This window comes from Amblyomma maculatum, chromosome 2 (assembly GCF_055883805.1).
Source record: "Amblyomma maculatum isolate TAMU_Amacu chromosome 2, ASM5588380v1, whole genome shotgun sequence".
In the NCBI taxonomy this organism is placed as follows: domain Eukaryota; kingdom Metazoa; phylum Arthropoda; class Arachnida; order Ixodida; family Ixodidae; genus Amblyomma; species Amblyomma maculatum.
In genome coordinates, this window is record NC_139345.1 from 67,828,970 (window position 1) to 67,847,668 (window position 18,699).

General features: G+C 42.6%; 1 protein-coding gene across 1 annotated transcript in view; it reads left to right on the forward strand.

The window, feature by feature from the left end:
- The first annotated feature begins 23 nt into the window (after window positions 1–23).
- Window positions 24–18,699, forward strand: part of LOC146198895 (transmembrane 6 superfamily member 1-like) — a 29,845-nt gene continuing 11,169 nt past the window's right edge. Inside the window, exons 1-8 of the mRNA XM_084594368.1 lie at window positions 24–2,298; window positions 3,438–3,509; window positions 6,577–6,706; window positions 8,366–8,448; window positions 10,491–10,591; window positions 14,764–14,862; window positions 16,676–16,774; window positions 17,954–18,073. Of these exons, the coding sequence (XP_084450494.1) occupies window positions 2,070–2,298; window positions 3,438–3,509; window positions 6,577–6,706; window positions 8,366–8,448; window positions 10,491–10,591; window positions 14,764–14,862; window positions 16,676–16,774; window positions 17,954–18,073 (933 nt within the window). The 5' untranslated portion in view covers window positions 24–2,069. The remainder of the gene's footprint in view (window positions 2,299–3,437; window positions 3,510–6,576; window positions 6,707–8,365; window positions 8,449–10,490; window positions 10,592–14,763; window positions 14,863–16,675; window positions 16,775–17,953; window positions 18,074–18,699) is intronic.

Sequence of the window (18,699 nt, forward strand, 5' to 3'; positions counted from 1 at the left end):
TTTTATATGTATCTATACATCTATACATCTATATTATATATTATATATTATATATTATATATTATATATTATATATATATCTATATGTATATATTTTTAAGGCAATAAATATGTAACTTATGACTGTAAAATGTTTGGATGCCCGGCAGAAAAAGGAAGGAAAGAGGCTGTGGTACATATTTGCATCACTGCAGTACATGGGGTGATTGTTTAACATTTCACTCAAGTTTCATGTTCACAGATGTGGTAGGCTGCATTCAGGTAGGCTTGCATAGATGGCTACTTGTTTATATGCAGACATTCACATTTGCCATTTTGTAAAAAGGTGAAATCTTTACGTCTCTGCCGCTATGCATTATGTCAGTTTGCATTTCACTACTTTCTTCCACTTATTCACGAATCCCCTAGTTTTTGGGTCCTAGGATAATGGAGACTGAAGCGCCTTTCTGTGCATCGGAGTATCGTATCCAGTTTGTCTTGCAATGCATACAGAAACAGCAGATATTATCTGCAGCACCAAATATTCGGCATTAGTGTATCATCTTCAAGTATTTGGCCTTAGGCTCCGTTTTTAAGGTGCTTTTCTTGAAGTCTATTGGTGCAAAGCTCCGCCTCCAGGCAGTGTTGATGCCACGTTGATGAGGTGAAGTACTGGAAGACTTTTGCATCCTATTATTTCACTTCCATTACTTAAAGCATTCTTCACACAGAATCCTAGTTTTAATTTCCTGTGTCTCAGGTGCTTACAATCTCGTATCTCCTTCATTTACTTCATTAATGTGCACGTGCAAATAGTACTGTCTCGAAGTCTAATCAAACATGAATAATGTAGCTTTGCCGCTGAATTGAATGGGGCTTGTTCAGTTAAAAATCTAATCAAATGTGAATCAAATGGTGAAAACCAATGTATTTGAATATATTTAAAAAGTGTCCACAACATTTGCAAATATTGAATATGCAACAGCAAAGCACCAGTGACAGCACTGCAGGCACCACTGATATGTATGAGGGGTTGCATTGTTAAATTATATGAATGGCAGTTGCACCTTGATGATGATGATGATGATGGAAGAGAATGAACTAGGGCCAAACAGTGCATGAAAAAGGTGCAAACTATATGTGGAACATTGCCAACAAGATCAGACATAAAGGCCAGATTTGCTGAGCCTGCATTGTCCTTGCTTTGTCACCTAACAACCTAATCTCTTTGGACATGTGTGAGCACTGAGCAGTATGGTATGAATGCCACCATGCATGCACACGAATGACGTGTCTTGGTGCTAAATGTACCCTTCACTCTGCACATACCACTCGTAGCATAATGGTATGCGTTGCTTGTGGTGTTTAAAAACTTGCGAACCTATTTTAATTTCTTTAAACTCTAAGATAATTTGGAACCTGCACTCCTGCACACTGATTCATAACTGAATCGTAGCATATTTGATCGGCTCCCCCCACCCCTACCATTTTTTTACTCTTGGTTCCTATTACGTGATACTAGTGCTACCGACATTATTAGCTCTGCCATATTTCCGTGACTGCAGTGCGTGAAATGCGACAACCATCGCATAAGCCAGACCGCACGTGGTGTTTAGTCGGCAAAACTTTGACGTCTGGCAACCCTGTATGAAGCTGTGCAGGAAAGCAACGCGTAAGGCGGGTTGCTGGTCGTGCGGCAACTGTTTCGTAAATGACTCGGAACAATTTAACGGCGCAGTTCTCTATGCCGTAATCGCCAAGAGAGATCTACGGCTTCCTGATGCTGGCGTGATGTGCCTTGTTAGCTGCGCCTGCGCTGCATGGTAGCGACGCGCCGAAGTGGAGTGAGTTGAACGAGTTGAACTCTTGCCAAGAGAAAACCCTCGAGACACACTTACGTCGGCTGCATCTTGTGCTCTTGGTTTCAGCAAGTTTATTTTCTTTCTGATGACTGCGCTCTACGGGACCAGCAAGGCAAACATCGCTGCTGCGGAAGTTGAAAGCTTTTTTTGGACAGGCGTTGCACTCGCCAAGGGAGCTCTGTTATCGAAGTCTATACTGCAGGCGCTCGTCCGCCGCGAAACCGGGTCATGTCGTCATTTTCGTCAGCGACCAAAGTGTTTGGCGTGTCCCTGCTCGCCGTCCCAACGACGTATGCGTTTAACGTCGTCGCCCAGCTGCTGAAGTGGGACTCTGCCGTGCCCGTCTGCCTGGGCGTCGCGGCCGTGCTCGCGGGCGTAGCCGTCCTCTTATTTTGGGCCACGGGCAGGAAGGCTCCGCTGGCGGACGGTCGAAGACGCGAGCAGATATGGTTCTACGGTGAGTGTCTTCTTACTTACACATTGCTGACCGCGTCAACCGCGTGTCCTCGTGTCATTGTCAACTCGAGCATGGGCGCATGCCGCCTCCGGCACCACGCTCTGTCGCTCGCGAGACGACGCGCGCGCACATTATGTCGTGCGTTCTTGTTTGGGTTTTCCTTGCTGCGACACGGGCGTTACCTGCGCCATATGCAAATTGCGTCACCTCTGCGTGCCAAAATTTGGCGCGGGCCTTTCGCGCGTGCACATTTGAACAACCACGGAGGCCGTAATAAAGATAACTCGCTGTAGCAGATGGTTTCGGGTTAGTTTCGACTGCCTGGCGTATTTAACGTGTAAGCTGACATCGTACAAGTATAATTAGCATTTTTAGATTGTGTTCTCGATGCACATTAAATAACAGTTAACCCTTGTAGCTATGCTGCCGAATTCAGCTTCCTGCAGTGTATACATTCACTGCCATAAAGTTTAAATTGTTAGCGAAGGTCTCATTTGATAAATTGATTAAAAGAAAATACACCCACAGGTTGTAAGTGTAGCTTGTGTGTTAATTTGACGCTGCAAGACAGATTAAAAAATGCAAAACACTTTCTTTTAGCGCAAAATATTTTTTATTCTCTGGCTTCATGCAGTGATTGCCTCTGCGGATTCTGTTATTAACTTGAGACGAGAAAAGTTTGTGCAGAGATAATAGCTGGCTGTGGGGTGTTCATCCATCTGATTGATTGCATGTGTGTGTATCGTGGGGCAATTTATTTGAATCGCCAAGGTCTGGCTGGCAACACGAAGCAGTAAATGGAGGATTCAAGCATTCCAAAATTCATGATTGCCGATATGGATTGAAAGGCGTTAGCAATATAATGACGAGGCAAATGCTAGTGTTTGACCTACTTTGTGTCGTGTCTACATTTTTTTATTTTGAGAGCAGTGAGCAGTCATGAATGGGAAGCTAGTATGCATCAACTAGCCCATCTAGATGTGCAGGTAACCAGAACACACAAATTGGCCTTCTTGGCTGTTGATATACATGCATGTAATTTTGTTGTTTTGTTTATTTCTTTCTCGTGCTCCTTTTCACACTTGGCATCTAGCTGCTACCCTGAAAATTCTTTCTTTGAACTCTCTTTTACTGTGCAGCCTTGGCCATATCTGCCTTCACAAGTGTGGCATCCCTTACTGTGGGCCTTGAATTGGATGGGATCATATCAGGTTTGTAAGTTTTCTAGGGCTTTTACAACACACTATCACTCTGTATGACTTGCAAAACATCTGATGTCAATGGTTTTCTACCTAATGTTTGGGGTTGAGCTTCTTGGTTTTTTAACAAAATTATTTATTAGCCATTTTAGCCATTTATTTTTCAGCTAACTTTATACGCTTGAGAAGAATTGCTTCTTTATTTTGGCAGTATATGTGACACAATTTTGCACACAAAACTCAAGTATAGCTTATCTTGGCCTTTTAAAAGGATAGTGTGGTAGTTCTACCCAATTCAAAAGTTGGTCACCTGAATGTGTCTGACATGTTGGGGGTATGGCTCTAGCAGGTAGTATTAAAGGACTATAGTCAAATTTTTATGGCATATTTCTTCTTGTTAATGATGCTTAAGCCATTACCGTATATCGATCCGCATGGAGTTTTCGCTTACAGTCACTAAATAATTTATAATTAATTTTCTTTTCTCGCTAGTATTCGGTTTCGTTTTCTGAGAGATAGCTGTGACATCATCATGGCTTGATGCGCGGCATGAAAAAACAGCGATAGAATCGCTCATTTTTTACTTGTAATGATTCCTATTCTTGAGGTAGGCTGGCTTTATCATCGTAGTGAATTCAAATGACACAGCAATGATTATATCGCTGTATTTTCATCCCCTGGATGGCCTAGACTTGACTGACGTAACAGCTATTGCTCGGCTGTTGAAACCGAAACCGAAACATATGAGAAACTAAATGCGATTATAAATTATTCAGCAGTCTGGGCGAATGTGACATGGCTATCCGTGTACAGTTATGTCCTAGGCATCATTACAAATGATAAAACACGAACCCAAAAATTAGGTGTCTATAGTCGTTTAAGGTGAAAGCCTTTAATGGCTATGACTCACCAGCGTGTCCATGCATGCGTTAGTGAGAAGTGTCAAACTTCTTTCAAGAGATTCCGCGAGACTGTGACATCATGACCGATGACATCATTAGGTGACTCACACATATGAAGCTGACCCCGCTGGCCGTCTGATGCAGGCGTCCGTGCTGCACCTTTCATTTGGCACTTTCTTGAATGCCACACCACACAGCATACAGAAGCAGACTCAGTATAGCAGGCATCAGCGGTATTTCAGATTGGTTTGCACGAAAGAAAAGGCGCAGTATGTGTCATAATTCTCTGCAGACACCTGAACCGAGCTGTAAGGAAAAGGAAGATGGGAGTAAAATAAGAAAGAGAGATAGACTGCCGTAGTGGAAAGCTATCGACCACCGAGCTGTATGGGAGGTATTAACGTGACGTCATCCGCAAGAAGGGTGCTAGGGGCCAACACGGCATTCACCATGTGTGTGGTCATGTGCAGGCACCGTAACCAGCCAAAGTATTCTACTCACGATTCGTGGCGTGCGCCTTTTGTGTCTTGTCGGAATTTCTGCATGTGCCAGCGAAAACCATGCGAGTGAATGGATACGAACAAGTAAAATCATGGTCCCGATAAAAGGTTCTTCTTTTTGAAAACATCGACTTGTACAACTGCAGTAGCGTCGTCTAGGTGTGTGGCGTATTACAAAACTACTGCTTCGTGTTGAACTCGCTGACATCGGGGCCCGCCTTGTGAAATGCAGTTTTAAGTTTTGTGAGATGGGAACAAATTAAAACGCACAAATCCATGAGAATGTTTTAATTTTGGGGGGCAAGCGGACGCCGCCAAGAGTGGCACGTGTGTGAAAGTGTTTATGGCTGGCACGCAGTTTTTAGAGATGAGTAAATTGCAACGTGTCTGTATGCATAGTTAGTGCAAATTGTCACCTCTCTCGGCTTGGAAGTGACGTATTACAACTGCATCAGATTATCACTACACATCGTGTTATTGCGAACCCAGGTTCCAGGTCATGTGCATTTCAAGCACAGCTACGTTGCCGACACTAAATTTGCAAAACATTCTCACTGGGAGCACCATTTATTCTGCGAGCGCTTAACAGTATTTGCTGGACCTTCTGCCACCCAAATCAAGCAACTGAGATGCTTCGCTTTACTGCTGGAACAGTGCTTGTGAAAGCTTCAATGGGCAGTTTGCCGACTGCTTCCAATGAAAATGTGCGTTCCGCGGCCACATCAGTTTTGGAATTGGGGCAGTTAATAATGCACTGTCTCTTCAAGATACATCCTGCGTCAGTGGCAGCTAACAGTTAACAAATTTGATGAGTTGCAAGCTGTGTTGCGTGCAATATGCAGCCGGCCACTTTGCTGTCATGCTGTTGCACAGGTGGATGGATGCCTAGTTGCAACACTGAGCAGACGGTGTTATGCCCAGGAGCACAAAAATGCCGCTGCAGACTCCATGCGCACAAAGGGCTTCACAACAAAAAGTGGATGTGGAACTAAGCAACTTGATAAAGCTTTACAGATCCCTTCCATATACGATGGGCACCTGACAGTGAACCTTATTCTGTGCAAACCGACGCGCGCCAATACCACCGACGACCATTGACATGGGGGACAAGGCGCGACGATGCTTGCATCGTCGTAGTACAGGCTCAGTGAATACCTCCTATAGGCTTTCGCTTCATTGCACTTTAGTGGTCTAAAGTGCCCCTGAGAATTTTTTGATAGGTGGCTTAGCCAAGCACTCATTCATTGATGGGTCGCATGACTTAACAATACCACTTGCTGCCACAAAGTTGAGAGGAGCTGCCATTTTGGGGTTGCTCATTTGAGGTGGGAAGATGATAGAAATCAACCTTTCTGGCCTCTTGGATGCTGAGTAAGGCACACTTCTCAGAGGCCATACAGTACAGCTTGGTTTTGCATTTTGCAAGTACTCGCAGAGTACTTGCCAAATGCACTTCATTCCAACCTTATTCTCCTAGTTATTTCCATTTCATGGTTCTGGTCTGCAGATAGTTACTACCTGTCCTAAGTAGACATATTCGCCTACCACTTCTAGTGCTTCGCTACCTAACGTAAACTGCTATTCATTATTGATGCTGTTGAACATTACCTTATCCTTCTGAACATTACCTTGTCCTTCTGTCTAAAGTGAGATAACACGTGATGCTTTGTGCTGCAGGCTTTGTCAATGTGTACCTGAAGGTTGGAGAGCCCTACCTGCGGTGCAGTCACGGAGCCCTGGCATCGTACTGGCATGGGACTGCTATGTACGCCATGCACTTGATGATGCTGGCTGCGTTGACATGGGAGTAGGTAAACATTGTGGCTGCTATGAAACAGTGCCCCCTCCCCTCTTTGGAGCTGTGTATTTCTCTTTAATTCTGGGGTTTAGAGATTTTTCGTTGAGTTCGGCATGTGCGTTCTACCTGGGGTGGGTGTTGCTTGCAGCCTGGCTCAAAGCATGCTGGTGGTGGTGGCAGAAACTGTGAGGTTGTTTTTGGCCACTCTGGTGCAACATTATGCTTACATTGTTAGCTGGGCAATGTTGAGCACTCAGCCCTCTCCAGAGTGGAAAGGGAACTGTGTTTACTGAAAGTCGAATTTGTGATGTAGATGGTGCAAATTGCAGAGGTCAGGCAAAAAGGTGAAAGGTAGATATTGCTATGAGAAAAATGAGGATGCTGTTATGTGTGTATACCTAATAGCCAAATGTGTGCTGCCCAAACTTTTTCAAATGCCAGCTCCACTCACCTTGACTGCTGTCATCATCTGAAACATCTTTACTCGAAAGCTTTCAGCAGTGTAATTATGCTATGCTGATAACATAAGGAAATTATGTTTACGCAAAGAGTTCTGGTTTCACTTACTTTCAGTGGTGAGTGGCTCTTGCACTGCCAAACTGTTAAGTCCGCATTTGTTTCGTGTGCTACGCTTTTGCACCCACAGAGGGATCTGTTGTGCATCTTGTCGTCTTAGAAAGTTAGGTGGGCGCATGAGATTGGGAATGTGAAATTTAGTGTGAATGAGCTGGCGCAAGACAGGGTTCATTGGAGGGATATAGGAGAGGGGCCATTGTCTAGCTGTTGGCATAGTCATGCTGATAATGAAGATGACTCTTAAAACATAAACTAGAGCTATAAACAAATTTATTTTATTTTAATAGGACACCCAGCCAAAAAGAATTTGGAGACTCTCGGTGCCTTTCTTAACATATTAAGCTACGGTAAAATCAATGTCATTGTAATACTACTCAGTGGGGTTGTAAATGGAAGAGGATAATCTTGTAGAGTAAAGGTAATTTCTTTCTCCAGTAGCACCGATTCTTGGTCTTAAAGATGCTGTACACTTGATGTATAGAGTATGTTCAGAACTTGCAATGCTTTGAGTATTGTTCAGGATTGGCTGAACCAATATGCTGCTTGGTATGCGAGTGTCTTGATCTCTTTGCACCATCTTTATGCATTTACAGTAGTGGATCATAGCGGAGTGTATTTGTAGTTATGCTGCCTTGCTAGTTTTGTTAATTTACAAAAGGCAAACTTATGAATTACCCTGAAGTTCAATCATAATTATTACTTTTCGTCGACTGACTTCTACTAGCAGATATGAAAAAGTTGATGCATACAAGCATCAGTGCCATATGCTTCCATCCATTCCTTTCATTCCTGTTTGTAGCATCATATAGCAGACAGTTTAATAGCTTATTAATCAGGGTAAGCCTTACTTTAAGCCTTTGCTTATTCCTTTCACACTGTTATGGAAGGACAATTGAGGTAGAGAGTATATGTTTGGTGGCATGATGCATACCTGCAGGGGGTATACTATATTGAGTAAACAGTTGCGAATTTTGTTTTAGGCCAAGTTTGTTTTATAACGGGATGCATAACCATTTTTGTGAGCACCATATTGATTTAGCAGCATTCCGCTTCCTCGGTGCACTGAACGTATGGCTGTTTGTGTCTGCACAGTGGCAACCTGTACGGCGTAGCCCTCTTTTGGTGCGGCTCAAACGTCAACAGTGCAGTGGTGCTTCTTCTCGGAGTTGCAACAGGTTAGTTTCTTTGGCATGAATGGTCTGGGTGCAGTTATGTTACTGAGGTTTCTTGGTCCAGACCAATGGTACAAGAAGCTTTCGAATATGTAGCCATGTTTAAGGAAAGGCCAAATTGCATCAGCATGCCATTAGTAGAGCTGTATAAGAAATGTATTGATGTTTTAGTGAATTAGAATGTTCCGAGCACATATACCGTTTTTCATCCTCCTTTGTTTAGAGGAACTGGAAGAGCATGAACTGCACTGCACCAGTGTAATAATAATAGTGTGTACTTACGGAATCGTTGAGTGGAAGCTTTCATTTTAGAGTGTGTGTATATAGATAGCTGCAATTCAGTACTGCACATTTTCTACCTTTTCCACAATCACCATTTGATTGTGCTGTGTAGTTTGTCTCCCCGTTGACCTTTATATATACCGTATTTTCCGATGTATAAGTCGCGGTGTTTTTTGTCAGTGCGTCTTATCCACCGGTGTGACTTAAGTATGGAAAAAATCCGGGCTGTGGGGGCTACCATGCTTGGGAAGGTGTCTGTGCGCTCTATGATGTCAGCGCCTGTTAAGAGACCCTGGTGGTGTAAATTAACCTGGAGCCCCTAACTACGACGTCACTCGTAACCCTTGCTACGAGTGACGTCTACGAGTGATTTAATGCACTTTGGTGCATTAAATCCAACAACTTACAATTTTTTCATGGCAAAATATAGGGTGGGCAGGGCAGGCATGCGCCAGAGCTGAAAAAAAAATGTGTGCCACAACTGCGTGCCATCTTCTGTCATGCACAGTAACTGCATTTAAAAAGAACTCAAAAGTAACATCAAATTGTCTTGCAGAAACGAAATGCAGCTCATGCGTTTTTATGGACAATTTAATTCTGAAGGAGGAAAATGTGTTGCTCATTTAAAAATGGTAGCCTACCAGTTAGAAGTTTGATTGTTTTGAGCCGCGCTTCAGTTCACGTAATTTCTGTCTGCCAAGGCATCTTTATTGCATTGATCCACAACCGGCAGCCAGAAGGCTGCCCGCAACGCTGCCATGTAATATTCTTTATTTTTGGCCTTCATACCAATAACAGCTTTTCACCGCCACCACCATGCATGCTTCACATCTGTCATGTTGTGTCTTATTTGTCGCTAACCGTGGCGTCGCCTGTGAGGTGAAAAAGTTACAACGCGAAGTTCAAGCTGCGTGCAGCTGGATTTGTCGAGCATGGGTACAGGGAATTCAGGAAGGCAGTTTGCGGTTAGTGAAAAAATTATCAGAGACTGGCGCAAAGCCGCCAGTGTGCTTCGGGCAGTGAAGTGAACCATGAAGGCCCAGGGGCCAGGCAATTGGCTAGTTGGCATTGGATGTTTTCCCTCGGTGCTCTGGTTCCTTCTCCTTCTCCTCCTCTTTTTTTCTCAGATGGTTTTGCCTAAACGCCATCTGTAACTGCATTTACCATCTGCATTTATAGAAAATAAAAAGTTTTTGAAGAGTACTGTTCAGACTTTGGTCGCTCCATGCACCTGTGTTGCACTAAGTATCAAGATATGTGCATATGTGGCATTCGCTGCAAGCATGTATTTTCGTCCCACTTTCTCACAGCGTGGTCTACAATAAGTTTTCTACCGAGTTAACAGGTGCGCCTTATAGACTGATGCGACTTATCTGTGTTTTTCTTCGGAAAAAGTTTCGTTTCGAGGGGGCTGGGACTTATTCAAAGGTGCGACTTATACACCGGAAAATACAATATGCGTGCTCTGATTGGTGCCATGCTAGTGCTTATTGTTCCATGCTCTGTATTTTGGAGTCTGCGAAATAGAATGCTTGTTGCAGGAAAAGGCTTGCAAATAATTAGTGCCTGTTGAGCAATTCTTTATGGTGATTTCTAGGCCAAAAATGTTTAGAACCTGCTATGAACAGACAAATTGATTAAAAATCTTGATACCTGTGCTTTTTACTTTGTTTTCAGACTAAGACCAAGACCTTTTTTGCTTTTTCTTGATTTTTTTGTTCATTGCCTTTTGGCTTTACTTGCGGCTATTTTCTTGCTACCAGGAAAACATGGCATAACGCCGGGGGCAATTTTCTACCTTCTGGTGGCTGTAGCTGCTCCCTGTTTCCTATATCAACTGAGACATCAGCGGGTGGTCCCAACGGTGTGTATACACAGGGGTTCATTGCATTGAAGTGCTTATGAAATGTATGAAGGCTTAAAGAGTGAATTGTAGCTTCGAGTTTGATGTTTAGCAGGCCTCTGCAAATAGTGGTTTTCCTAACTCGAAGCAAATAGCAATTTTCTTAGAACAATTTCAAAGTGAACATTTCGGATACCTCTGGCAGTCAAAAAAGGTTTGACGACACAACTGACATTTTCAAAGTAAGATTTTTTTCTGACAGCAAGGCCATTACGTGAAAAAAAAGAGTGCACTTAAGGGCTGTCACACTTGTTGCAGCTGTGTCGTCTATATGCAAAAATGCCATTGGTAATGAGAGGAGTAGACCTACGCGCAAAGCCACCTTATTTGTGGAGTGCAGGACCTATCTGTGGGACCTCGGACTCCTTAACTTCTGTTGCAACATTGCGCAGCTATTGACTGCATGGACAACTTTGGGCGCACACAACGTGCACCTTCGTGCTTAAGGCCACCCCGCGTCAGGCATTGCATCCTTGGTTGCTCCAGTGCATGCGCTATTGCACTTGGTTACTAAAAATATCCTGGAGATGAGCAGCTACTGGAGTTGCGGTAAGCTCAGAATAGTTCCATGGATGTCAAAGGAGCCATGTGGCCTCCATTTGATGCAGCTGCCTTGTTAGTTCCAGCAAGCACCGACAGTTTTGGTCAGCAAATACGAGCATATTTCTGATCAGAATTAAAATACGAAGTTAAAATGGTGTCTGCTATCACAGCAGTGTCAATGCAGATGAGGAACCAGCGACTTTGGATACATATGTGAATGATAGAATACAAACGGTATTCATGCTTAGGAGACAGCTATCGTAAAACCGGATTCAAGGAAATAAAGGTGCCGTGGTAGCTGCATTTACATCACCCATTGTTCAGTTGTCAATCCCTTGTTAACTTCTGCAATGCAGTTTTGAGGTAAAGTTTCCACAATAGACAAGCTTGAACAGTATAGGCGCATGCTGCCATAATTTTACTAGCCGCAAAAGCATAGCCAGATTCTCGTACATTGTAGGTGGCAGTTGCGACATGATCTTCAGTGTTTGATACCTCGTGTAACATGTTTATGGGCTTCAACCCTCACACATTTTATGCTAAGAGTCTCCTCTGGTTGCAGCAGGTGTTAGCTCTAATAGCTAATGCTATCTTTAATTTGCACTGTCATTTTTTTATTATTTTTTATCAAAGCTCAATTCGTGTTGTCTAGAGTAGAGTGCCTGAATAAGTGTTGCATGCAGTGGTGGTTCAAAGAGAGTTTTCAGGCACAAATGCATCATGCTTAGTACAAAGCACATAGACAGCGATAACAGTCTGATGAAATTACTATAGGGGTATGCAAATATCTGTAATTTTGAAACCAAATTGAACATGTTTAGTATTTGGTTCGTATCTCGTTTGGGAAATTTATATTTTGATCACTGCTGGATATTTAAAATTTCAGTATTTGCCACCAATTGAAAGCGCTGCTGCCTTCTGTAGACTCGATATGGGCAAAATACACTTTAAAGTGCCAGGAAAGCAGGCACTGCTGAGCTTAGACCTCATAGGAATTCCACTAGTATTGGCTTTCTCACATATCACACGTGATAAGAACAAGCTGTCCGACCACACACTTTAAAATTGCACAGCCTTTTTTACTTGTTTTTGTTTTATCCTTCTGGATGAGTTGCATGTCGCACCTATGGCACTCATCCTGTGGCTTTCACAGCTCTTCTAGCACAAGCTGTGCCATCACGTTTTAGTGCAGGAAAGCTCAGTTGTAGAATTTCACACAGGACTTCTTAGCCGAGGCAGAGCAGAGATATCCCTGACTAGGCAAATGATATTTAAAAAGAAGAGAATTGAGCAGTCACTTAGGCTCTGCGTTTAACAGAATGATGCGATAGCGTTAATGACTCTCATCTGCTGCTCCTTTTGTGGATTCTTGTTCATGTACTGCGTTCAAATTACTACTCGCTTAATCTCTAGTCCCCAAATTCATTAGCACATTGTTATCAGAGTTTTCCTATCAGGTTTGGCTTTTTATAGTCTTTTGAAATTTTTTTTTGTACTGAACAGATATTTGAACATTTTTCTCCATATTTAGTTCATATTCAGAAATTATAATACCTGCATACCTTTAAGGTAATACTATGACTTGTAATTAACAGTGGTGTCTTACTTTATCTGGGTGGTAAGATGAAAATGGTTGCATATATGCTTGCATACTCTGCATTTATAGTACAGATCTCTGCGTTGCGTTCACACTTCATTTAATAGAGGCATTGTTGCCAAACCGTTGCCAACTTAGCACTTTTGATTTAGGGATCAAACCTAGCGGGGGAGCCCCCTTTCACTTTTTCTGATGACTGTCTATCAATCTGGAGCTGTTAGCAACAGCTGCCAGCATGGTCAGTCGTACGCAGTTCGGATCGTGATCAAGTAGATCGAAATCGAGCTCGATGCTGATGCAGCATTGCTACACGGCTAACTCAGCCGCAGTCGCCCACGATCCTGCTGACCACCTAGACCGCGGTCGAGCTGTCATTACTCGTAGAAATTGATCAAATATACCAACTAAAAAAAGATTTAGCAACGTTTGTTTCCAGGCTAGTTGGTTCATGCTTTCAAAATGGAATACCTCTAGTGCAACACATAAGGGGGACCAGACAGGCTGTCTGGCCCCCTTATGTGTTGCGCTAGAAGTATTCTATTTCAAAAGATTTATTATAAAACATCCAATTTAGAAATAGACAGCCTTTTTTTGTACTTTACGTGATTTGAACTACAAAGCTATGTTTAAACGCTTGACACCACGTGCATGGTTTGCAGTGGTAAACAAACGTGCGGGCTCGACCACACTTGCCAGTTTCTGCTTTTCGCGTGTGCTTGTCGCCTGCTGCTCTGCCTGTGTGCGCAATGGATGGCACAACTGCTACTGATCCACGGAAGCTGTGGTCAGAATAAGGGGAACAAAGTATTAACTGAACTTGAAAACAAATCACGTTGTTCATCGTGCATGCAGTGCCATCTCTTGTGTAACGATCTAGCTTGTCGATGGGAGCCGAGTGGGTGCGTCTAGCATGGTCCCCATCTCGACTGCGCTTGAAACTTCAATCACGATTGTTACCGATCGCGATCCGAAGTGCCCGTGTGACAGCAGGTATCACTTTATTCCTAGACTATGCAGACACATTTGTACGGCTTGATTAGAGCATGGCTTTATATCTGTCAGGTGGCTTTTCACATAATGTGGTAGATCGCGACTGTTTGCTAATGTATATATGCAACCTGAAACCAGAACCGGAGTGCAAACCAAGATACTGACTCATAATATATGTTTAAACTAACCACATTAACTTGGCAGTAGTAGTTTTTATTGCTGGGTTTTGTGTTTTTTTTCCCAGTGAGTTTCATTTTATTGCTGTCATTTTCTGCTGTTTTCATTTTGTGCCTTACTTCATGGGGAGAGTCGTGTAGTCATGTGCTTTGGTGGTGTGTCATTTGTTCATGAATGATGGTGACTATGCGTGTTTATCCTAGATCTCGTGGGACCTATTTCCGTGATGCATGCTTGTTTATATAGAAAGCAGGGGAAGAACAGGTCCCCTGCGCTCTTCTCTGTTTCGATGCCCTTTGCCTTTCACCGCATGTGCGTCCCTCATTTCCCTTCCCTTGTCATCACAACATCAGCTTATCTGACTGTCATCACCACTGTTTGACAGTATTGGCGAATGTGCACTACCGTGCGCTGTTTGTGTTCTAACTTGCATGGTTACTTCACGAGATCTGTTTTGTTCTATTTGTCAAGCTTCACTCAAGGTTTTTAATAGCATGTGATAAATCAAACAAGTTTACAGGTTGTGAACTCATATGTTCTTTCTCTAATCAAGTGCAGCATTGCAGAGAGATTAGCCAGAGTGGGATAGATTTAAGTGGCAACACATCTGTACATACGTGACCTAACAATATTTTCATATTAAGAATTTTATTTGTCTGTCTGAGTTGTGAAATGAGTGGGATAGATTTAAGTGGCAGCATATCTGTACATACGTGACCTAACAATATTTTCATATAAAGAATTTTATTTGTCTGTCTGAGTTGTGAAATGACAGCATCTGAGATTACTTTCACATGTCTTGCTTCGGCTGTTACTGTTTTTGCAGATGGCTGGTGCAAGGGAGCCCCTGTTAAAGCGCAAACAAGACGTTGCTTTGCTACTGTGCATCTTTACTGCAAGTTTTATAACTATATTTAGAGGCGTGGTAAGAACATGTTTTAACATTCATTTCTGCTCTCTTTGTCAAGAATTGTGTGAGGGCTTTCAGTGCCATTCACTTTTATTTTACTGGTACAGTAGACTCCTGTTAAGACTAACTCGTTTAAGATAAACTCTTGAATTAGGTGAGCGATGTGGGATTGCTGGTTGGTTTAATATATGAATCTGTGTAAAAAAAAATGTTAAGACATACTGTTTCACGTATACTTTGCTTTCTCGGGCACATGCTTTCTCACTATGCACCATCACGTCAGCACTGGCGAAGATCTAACATTGAATCTCGGCAGTTTGCTCGTGTCACATATGCCTTTTGCAGCCTCATGCACTAAAAGGGGCATATGTGCATAATGCAACCGCTGGTTGACTTGGGACTGTTTTTGAAACCACAACATGCACAAAAATGGTACGCAGAAAAGCGTGTGGAGTGCCTGCTCGTAGTGTTGGTAAAATTGCTGAGGAAGGAGCAAGATGAGAGGCAGATGGGTACCCTGTTGGGCACTGTCAAAGCATTCTGAGCGTAATGGGAAGCAGAAGTCAGAAAAAACAACAAAAAATGCATATAGTAGCTGCTGTGGTATATGAGAAAGAAAAAAAAGGAAAGAATTGGCGAGGAAAGAAAGCTAGGCAGATCCCACTTTTAAGTTGTGATAATGTGAGCTGGTTTTCTGCCGTTTTCAATCCATTTCATGCATAATACAATGCATTCTCAATTTGAAGTTCTGTTCTGAAAGCTGTTTTGTTTATTGATGTAACATATGTTTGGAAATATTAGTGCTCGTTCTTTCTTATGGGCTCTTCTGTCAAGATAAACTTCTGGTAAGATGGACAGATTTTCTGATCATTTCAGTGTGTCTGAAAGTATACTACAGTAAACCCTCGTTGATACATTAAAAAAAAAAAAAAAATGCGCGGAAAAACTTATTATCTGGGAAAACGTATGATCTGAACGTCCTGATTTTGAAAACAAATTAACTGCTGAATGAGGTACAAAGGCATTTAGAATTGAGACTTTCACTGCACAAAAATGTATATTGCTTTTCTAGACATCCAATAAGCACAGCAATTTTTTTTTTCGCTCTCGCATAATTCAGCTCGTTTTTGCAGTGCCATAAGCGTGGAAGAGATTTAGTAACAAATCTGGTTCGTAGGAGGTAGTGACAATCCGGGATTGCTCCCTTGGTTGTTTCACGATGCTTCACCCGCGTACACCAGTGACATGTGGAAATGACGGCTTACAGTCACATCTTTGTTTATATTGCATCCCCCTGACCCGGCCCGCTCAATAGTTTTAGTTATCAAACTGTATCAAACTGTTCTCTCCTAAGCCCCCAAGGCACCACAAAGAAGCCACCGCTTTGTTCCTCATGAAGTCATGTTTCCGCGGGGACGGGCATATGTTGGCTCGTTAGCTTTCTTTGATGCTTCTCCCCTTTGCACCTAAGCACTGCAGGAAAGCAACTGTGGCAGGTGATGAGCACCGCTGAATACTCAGTTTTTTTATGATGCGAGCGCTTGTTAACCCATGTCTGGTTGATCGCAAAATGAGTCATATGACCACATTTCGTCTAAATTTCGAACTTAGCAACCAGGAAAGTGTGTTATCAGGAAACATATTAACCGAGAGAAAAAGAGCGTAACTCTATGGGAGATGTTTTACTGCCAGTGATTTTGAGTGTGTGAAATGGGGAAACATATGAAACGGGAACATATTAGCAAGGTTCTACTGTATATTTTAACCAAGCGGGTCAACTTTTCTCTCTTGTTATTGCATATAACGTTTGCCTCTGTTTCATCAACAGGCTGTATTAGGTACAAACATTGGCTGGATCAATCGTTATGTCACTTCTGTGGAGCCATACCTTCAACACAAAGACCCGGCACCTTTTTCAAAGATGCAGGTTTGTGACCACTACTATACTGGCTATGGTACCTTTCTTCCACTCCATCATATGCTTGTTAAGCACAAGCTACACGATTGTTTCATTGCTTCAAGACTCGTTTTGGGAGACCTTTGTTGGGAGACATTTCCCAAAATTCAGGCCGCGATTTGTGTCTTGTTGTGTGTCCCATTGGCCAAGGTTAGCGGCACTTGTGCCTTTGTGAATAAGAAATTTCGCTTACGTTGAAAGCTACATCCTTTGTATAGCCTTAGTGCAGACATTATGGCCTTTGATGCGATGGCTTGATCTTGTAAGACATGTCTCTTTTTTCCCTACTAGGTGCACTTCTGTGGATTTGCATTTTAAAGTACACAGTGCTGCAGTTCCTATCACTGCTTAGCAGGGTGTAGGTTCAGGAAGGTTGTGCGGATAAGCTAGTCATAGCTAACACATGACAGGATTAATGCTCTTTTTTTCCTTTCTTTCTATTTAAGACAAGAACGTTAGTACCCCACGTCAGGGTATTTTCCATTATTGGCATAGTGGCGCCGACTGTTTGAAGCCTCACAGCCTCAAAAAACCACTAGCATACTGCCTCGCAACACAAGCATGCGTGTGGGAGAGTTCGTACCCCTTGTCAGAAATAACGAGCATAGTGGTTGGCAGGTGACATGGCAGGGCAATGATTTTCTGGAAGTGCACCGACGGGCTGTCACTCAGCCCGCAGCGGTTGTAACTGTTTGCACACACTATGTCTGTCACTAAAGAACTGCCGCACTGGTATAAAAGCTCTAGTAATTGAATCGCAAGTTGCCATCGATGCCCAAGTCATCTCTCTGCATAGGTAATGATGTAACATTTTGTAGAAATCAAACATTCTTGCGTATATAAGACATGAATCTCATTTATCGTCCGTGAATTATTTCTCCCAAGCATTTTTTGTCAAGTCTTCACTTACAGTGCTTGATATAGCCCCGTATATTTGGCGCTGTTTAAAAAAAAGATGCAATATGCATTCTTCAATTCTTGTTCTCTGTTGAAGTCAAACGCCTGAAATTTTCCCTTTTTGGACAGTGTCTCTTTTGTGATGTCAATGTATTTTATGGGCTGCTGGCTTGCATAATTAGTGTTTTTTTAGTGCTGTGGAAACGCAGCGCAAAATCTAACACCGTCTGCTTGTTGACTGCATCCTGGCAGATGCTGGTGTACCTTTTCCACCACTTTCCCGTACAAATTGCCAGTGCGTATGCCCTGCTTGTGCCTGGCTGCCAATGGATGCCTGACCTCAGCCTTCTGATTGCTGGTGCTGCACTGCAGGTGGGGTTGTCACACGCTCATTGAACTTATTTTTAACATGATGCTCCTACTTTCTAAGAAAGTTGTTTAAAAAAAATGCGCTCTCTTATTTCTTTATGCTGATTCTGAAACTTATTCTGATTTTCATGCTGCTGTCTATGCTGTCGGCTACGAACATGACATTACAAATGGATTTAAAAACATTATTGACTGTGAGCACACTCTTATTGTGTTGTGGAAAAGAAGAAAGGGGCTGTGATGACAAGCCGACACAATGGGACCCCTTGGTAGTAAACTAGTCTTGACCTAGGGATGAACCTGTATGGAGATTTTCACTTTTAGTAGAATTTCTGCTAAATCTTGTTTTAATGCAGGATCTCATTTAGAACTTTCAAAAAGATGATTAGTTGTGTTTAGACTATGTAAATGTAAATGTTTGTCAAGTTGAAACATAACAGCTCATTATATTGGCTTGCTATTCAGATGCCTTAAAAAGCTTCGAAGGTGGGCTATTTGGTCAGCTGTCACTTACATACATTATCAGAGCTGGTTGTTCTCCTGTCAGGTTGCTAGTTGTTGGGATAAATTCAGGCACCAAAAAATTTTTTTTCCTATTCAACTAGGGTTAACCAGAGCCAAACCACAAC